The sequence below is a fragment of the Sinocyclocheilus anshuiensis genome, unplaced genomic scaffold, assembly GCF_001515605.1.
Source record: "Sinocyclocheilus anshuiensis isolate Anshui unplaced genomic scaffold, SAMN03320099.WGS_v1.1 scaffold846, whole genome shotgun sequence".
Lineage (NCBI taxonomy): Eukaryota > Metazoa > Chordata > Actinopteri > Cypriniformes > Cyprinidae > Sinocyclocheilus > Sinocyclocheilus anshuiensis.
The window spans coordinates 171,565-178,589 of record NW_015540906.1 but is presented as its reverse complement, the minus strand read 5'-3'; the positions used below and the strand labels follow the sequence as shown (position 1 = coordinate 178,589).

General features: G+C 40.5%; 1 protein-coding gene across 2 annotated transcripts in view; it reads left to right on the top strand.

Moving 5' to 3' along the window:
* The window catches only part of LOC107689138 (neuroligin-3-like), a 183,917-nt gene that overhangs the window by 155,124 nt on the left and 21,768 nt on the right, over positions 1–7,025 (top strand). For both annotated transcript variants that reach the window (XM_016487047.1, XM_016487046.1), the window contains one exon: positions 5,604–6,393. In XM_016487047.1, coding sequence (XP_016342533.1) covers positions 5,604–6,393 — 790 coding nt within the window. The remainder of the gene's footprint in view (positions 1–5,603; positions 6,394–7,025) is intronic.

Sequence of the window (7,025 nt, the reverse complement as noted above, 5' to 3'; positions counted from 1 at the left end):
TAGATAGATAGATAGATAGATAGATAGACGGACGGACGGACGGACGGATGGATAGATAGAACCATGGATAGATAGACAGACAGAATGATAGACAGATACAGTAGATAATAGATAGATAGAATAGATAGATAGATAGATAGATAGACGGACGGATAGATAGATAGAACATATTTGGTGTTGTATATACTGTACAACTGGATAAGGATTTCACTCTAGGCCGAACTGAATAGCAAAAGCCATAGAAATAGGAAACCTTTATTATATCACGTCTAGTTAGGACACAATATTTATGAGCTGAATAAAATAAAGATTATCCTCAATTTTATTTTGAATGGGATGTAGTCCATGCTGAAAATATGCTGAATTCTGAGTGACCTGTCTCATAGTAAAGATGTGCAGTAATACGTTTTTGAGTGTGGCTCGTTATCGTTGCAGCTAGGAAATGTCTGAAATGAGCAGGCGCTCGTCACTCCGCAAGGTCACTGGTCATGGGTTTGTACCTGAAGTGAATAATCCTCAGCTCGCAGCAGCATAAGCATGTTCTGTCCTGCCGTTTCACCGCTGTCTTGAGGACGGTGGCAGCTGAGGTCGAAAGCAGAGCAAAGCAGCGTGTTTTAGCGAGGCCAAATGAGTGATTACCTCCAACTCCTGTCATAATTCAGCATGACCTCAATCTGCCAGCGAAGCCTCTCCCTGACTGATCGCAGTTCAGGTGCTCTGCTCTGATGTTAAGTGTAGTTAGAGAGAATTGCCTTTATCTGTTGCCTGTGCAGGGCTCACAAATTTGATGTGCAATGCTAACGGTTCAGGTCGGCACTAGGGAGACCTAATTACATCTGTAATCAGTTTGCTAATGTGTTGAGTTGTCGATCTGCACCAAATCGTGTTCTTGTTGAAATAGAACATGAATGTGACACAGCTGTGACAATAAAAATATTATAGTATGTCTAAGTATAACATGTAAGCACAAAATTAGCTTGATTAGCTTTTTTGCTAATATAAGCAAGAACACAACTGGCTTTTAATGAAAGAGCAATCTCTTTGTCAGCACATGAATGTAGAATAGCATGGTGACCTTCACCTGAAATAATTTCTTGAATCCAGCGTATGAATCACTGAGTTACTTGGTGACCCTTCTGCTGATCTAGGATCAGGAACCAGGGTGGAATTGTACTGCATATTTATTAGCACTCTGACAGCATTTGTGGCCCAGATTGTAATGCTAACAATAGTAAATACATGCACGTGTTACTCATGTTTCCCTCCTCGCCCTGGAACGAATGCAGAGTGTCAGCATTACAATCAAACGTCAGATATTGTTTGCTGTTTTTAGACTTGCACCATCTGGCTGATCAGAGGGTGCGTAAAAGGAGGGGTAATATAAAGTTCAATGATTGTGTGATCTGTGTGGTGAGCATGAATGCTAGCCATGAATGAACTAGCGTTCTGCCATGTTGAGATGCTGTGGTGCATCTGTGATGACTAGTAAGGTTTGAAACTATAAGCATACTGTACATGAATGCAGATGTTTTTAGCTATGCGACCTTGATTTTTGACTCATGTTCTTGCATTCTGAAATGTGTAATTCATAAGGCAAGCATAAAGAGCAATGGTAGGGATTTCATTGCAATGTGGCTGTAGCGTGTCTTAGCTTGAACATTGGTAAGACAAACAGAGATGTCCTTTTCTAATACTAAAGTTCATAAATCTCATGCTGACATTCTGATTTCAGTTATCTTGATGTAATAACAACTCTTAATTTTAAAGGGGTCATGCAACTGAGAATCAAAATGTTCTTGATATTTACACATATGAGAGGCTACTCTGCAATAAATAACATACTGGAAGTATCAAAACTTAAAACTATATGAATATGAATGATTATTTTCTACCCTTCTGAAAGTCCAAGATTTGAATTTAGGGATATCATGACATCATGATTTGATTTCCTTATATGTGACCATGGACCACAAAACCAGTCATAAGGGTCAATTTTTAAAAATTGAGATTTATACATTATATGAAAGCTGAATAAATAAGCTTTCCATTGATGTATGGTTTGTTAGGATAGGACAAGATTTGGCCGAGATACAACTATTTGAAAATCCGGAATCTGAGGGTGCAAAAAAATCAGAATATTCAGAAAATCGCCTTTAAAGTTGTCCAAATGAAGTTCTCTTAGCAATGCATATTACTAATTACAAATTAAGTTTTGATATATTTATGGTAGGAAATTTACAAAATATCTTCATGGAGCATGATCTTTACTTAATATCCTAATGATTTTTGGCATAAAAAAAAATGTATAATTTTGACCAATACAATGTATTGTTGGCTATTGCTACAAATATACCCCAGCGACTTAAGACTGCTTTTGTGCTCCAGGGTCACATATGGTGTGTTCTGCACAATTCATTTTAGCTCATCAATCACAAGAGCGATACTGCCATCAGGTAACAAAATACCTTTTTTGCTGGAAAAAAAAACTTGCAAGCTTTATAAACTAACCTTGAGAAACACAATATAAAAATCTAAATGCAAAATGCATTTCATGAGCATCATGACCTATGATCGGTGTAATACACAAGGGCTTACATACAGATGTTCTTTGTCACAAAGTGGTTTACTCTATATTAATTTCTCTATATTGTGATTATTCGATACACAAAAAGCGATCAAAGATCGCTCTCTTCATAATCGCTGGAGCAGTCGATTCAAGATCAGCGCAAGTCTATCAGGGATTTGATTTCTGAATTTTTGCCGAACAGGAAAAAAGAGTAAAGAGATTACTCTGCTCAGTGAGTCTTATATTTACATCATGTTAGTTATGAGGAAAGTATTTGTGAGAGTGCAGAAATCGCGTAGCAATAAGTAGATCATTGCACTGTTTTCACAGTAGACATGAATCAGCTCTGTAATCCAAATGGATGGAAATGTAATATGCAATTCAAATACATGAATTTAAATATTTCTGCACTTATACTGCGTATTTAGAGCTCAGAAAAGCTGGGCCATTGGAACGAGAGGAAGGGAACAGATAGAGTCTTGGCTTCCCGAGCCCCAGGTGGCCATCTTTCATCCTCCAGCCACCCTGTGAATGCTTTGGAGAGAGAGTCAATATCCTTGACATCTGCTCCCTCGCCCTGGGAGTCTGGCCACTGTCCTGTCCTGAGCGCCTGCAGTGGAGCGAAGAGCTCAGCTATTCTCAGCCTCCGAAGCAGACACGCACACAAATACACGTGTCAGGTGTTAACAGTCTACCAGCACTGACAGCACACCACCAGCACATCCCCCAAACCGCTTCAACAGAAGAGCAATTGCAAAAATGAAAGGTTACGCAGGTTAGTTGGATTGGAAATATCACAGCCTGCCCATCTAAAAGGTGCGAGTCCTGGACATTCCAACTGCCTCGGATTCTCTTCATCGCTTGGCCTCCAGAATGTTATCTTTGGGGAAATTAGGAAACCTAAGTAGTGGGTAAATTTCCTTAGTGTGTAGTGGGCCAACAACGAAAATCCTCGCTGCGGATCAATTGTACATTCAGGTAAGAAAGTGCCCAAAGGAGGGTGAAGCAGGGAGTCTCCAAGAAAAACAAACCCGGTACGAGCACAAAGGAGAAAAATTACTTTTTTAGATTCTGCGATTCTAAGCCCTCAAACGCGCACTAGCCCGACTATATCTCTCGAACATTTCCAAGGCATTTGTAATCATTGAACAGCATGCATATGCTAGCTCACTTGGGTATTTCTAAGTCTCTAGCTGTGTACGCTGCAGAGGGGTGGTAATAGTAATATTGAGCGGTCATTAAGGTGGGAGGGAGGCCAAAACAGTTCTCGCTGCTGGGATGTGTGGTACATTGCACAACCTACGCACTGCTGAGCCCAGGCTTCTTTGTTGTTGATAAAGAAGGAGTAGGAGTGTAAGTGTAGTTGAAGAATTAGATTCCGTTTGCATGTTCTTATCGGTGATCTAAGCTGTAGAGAGCAGAGGATGTGTGGAAAGGTTCGAGTGCTGACATGTGCATGTTAAAAAGTCCTGGAGTCCTGGATCTCAGCACATTCAGATACACATCTCGACACAAATGTGGGTGTATAGCTGTGAACATTTCAGCGGAGTGGATGAAATTATGTTGCATTCCTCGGCCCTTGGCCATCTGTGCCCATGTTTGTGCAATGATTAGGTTTAATCATATTCTGCATTCTGTGTTGCTTTGGCAGCCGTGATTATGTGAGATCAATTTGCTAGAAAAAGCCCCTAAATGAAAACAATTCAAAGACATTATTGTGGCAGATATGTAAAAAAAAAAAAGAGAGAGAGAAAATGTGTCCTTAGACTGGCCTACGATCCACAACAATCAAATTTGTTTAAACAAAATGTAGAGTTTTGGAGCCATTCATACAAAATACCTTCTTCAACCTGCATGCATTTTAATATTATTGGTCTATGTATGATTGAGTCATATGATACCTTGTGTTGCTGTTTTTTAAGAGTCTTACTCCATGAGCATTGCATTTTAAAGTGCGCAGCATCAAGTTTAAATGCATTCTCAAGACCTGTGCATTGTGTTTTATTTTGTTAGGCTCTGTTTTATCTGTTTTTGACTCCAAGAACACATCCTATGTAAACAGCAAAGCTCATTAAAAGTTATTTCACCATAAAATTAATCTGATTGGTGGGCAGATTTGCTCGTTTGCTCCAATCCTGCACTCATTCCTTATAGTGAATACTGCATGGTGTGCTATATACACAGCCGGTTCACAAGCTCATTCATTAATTCCTTATAGTGAATTCTGCATAGTGGAATAGAAAGTGATTTCACTGACACTGAAGAGAAAAACTAATGCTGTTTGATTTGGTTGTGTAAAGTCACCTCTATTGGTCAATGATGCACTGCAGCCACATGTGTGTTTATTGTTTGTTTCGTGGTTGTAAAAGATTCAGTCCCCCTTAGAGTTACTAAGGGGTAGCTTTTTGTCATGCCTAATCAAGAGTATATCAGGGTATCTTGTTCTAGCTAATCAAAACAGCCTTTCCAGTTATTCTGTTTGGAGTAGCCTACTTTGCTATTGGACAGAAGGTGATGATTTTATTGGTAGATGTTACATTTTAAAGACAATTTACCTCTTCTTAAAACTAACTTAATAATCAAATTTCTTTTTACAAAAATGTATTTTCTTAAAGCTAACTTAAACAACATAAAACCAACAAAATAAAGTTTAAATTTAAATCTTTAATCGTTTGCATTTCTGAAACAATATGTTGAACACCAAAGCTGTAACCTTCCCAAAAACAAACTAAATGACTAAATGTAAATGTAAACTAAGCAATTAGCTACCTTAGCGAAAGCTAACTTACAATGCAAAGAAAGGGAAGTGGTTAATTTGTCCATCTAGAGCTTTTTTCAAATTATGTGGTAGATTAAGACATTCATTTTCATATTTTCATGATAACACTACATCACACTAAATGAGGCACAGAATAGAACTATTCCTTTAATCAAACTATGCTGAAAACATTAAACTCCCAGTCCTGCTTTATATTCATTTATTCCTGATGTGAAGCATTGTTTAAAATGCATTTATTTTGTCTCCTCTTTGCTGCAGGACTGTTTCATCGTGCCATAATCCAGAGTGGCTCAGCATTGTCCAGCTGGGCCGTCAACTACCAGCCAGTTAAATACACAAGGCTGCTGGCAGAGAAAGTGGGCTGTAATGTGCTGGACACACTAGACATGGTAGACTGCCTGAGAAAGAAGAGCGCTCGTGAGCTAGTGGAACAAGACATCCAGCCAGCGAGATACCACGTCGCCTTTGGCCCAGTCATTGACGGCGATGTCATTCCCGACGACCCTGAGATCCTGATGGAGCAGGGTGAGTTCCTCAACTATGACATCATGCTGGGTGTTAACCAGGGTGAGGGGCTGCGCTTTGTGGAGAATGTTGTGGACTCTGAAGATGGCGTCTCGGGCAATGATTTCGACTTCTCGGTCTCTGACTTTGTGGACAGTCTTTATGGTTACCCAGAGGGAAAGGATACCCTACGAGAAACCATTAAGTTCATGTACACGGACTGGGCAGATAGAGACAACCCTGAGACGCGCCGTAAGACTCTAGTGGCGCTTTTCACCGATCATCAGTGGGTGGAGCCCTCGGTGGTGACGGCAGATCTTCACGCCCGCTATGGGTCGCCCACGTACTTCTACGCCTTCTACCACCACTGCCAGAGCCTGATGAAGCCCGCTTGGTCAGATGCGGCCCACGGAGATGAGGTGCCCTACGTCTTTGGCATTCCCATGATTGGCCCGACTGACCTCTTCCCCTGCAACTTCTCCAAAAACGATGTCATGCTCAGTGCTGTTGTCATGACCTACTGGACAAACTTTGCCAAAACTGGGTAAGTGCCTAACTCACAACATGCAAAGTCTGGGGCATGGGCCATTATGTGATTGTGTGATGCACGATGGCAACTGATTTTTAATTGACAAATCCGCACTTATTTTATTTACTTAAAGGGGTCATATGATGCGATTTCAAGTTTTCCTTTCTCTTTGGAGTGTTACAAGCTCTTGGTGCATAAAGAAGATCTGTAAAGTTGCAAAGACTAAAGTCTCAAATCCAAAGAGATATTCTTTATAAAAGTTAAGAGTCAGCCACGCCTACCTAAAACGGCTCGTTCTAACACGCCCCCACATATCTACGTCACTATGTGGAAATATTAGCATAATGCCGCCCAAATGTGCACGCAAAGAAAGAAGGCGTGGTTTCAGGAACAGCAGTAGTGTTGATGCAGCCATGTCAGGGAGATGCTGTGTGATTCAGTGCGAAAGCAAAAGCACTTTATTTGGCCTTCCGGAAGTAGATGCAATTAGGAATCATTGGTTAAGAGTTATTTACAACAGAACAGCTCAACCCAGATGTTCGAATTTGTGCAACGCATTTTATGGACGACTTTTTGAACCTAGAAGAGTACAAGGCTGGCTGTGCACAAAGGCCGACTTTGCTATGACAATCTGGCGCTTCTGAATC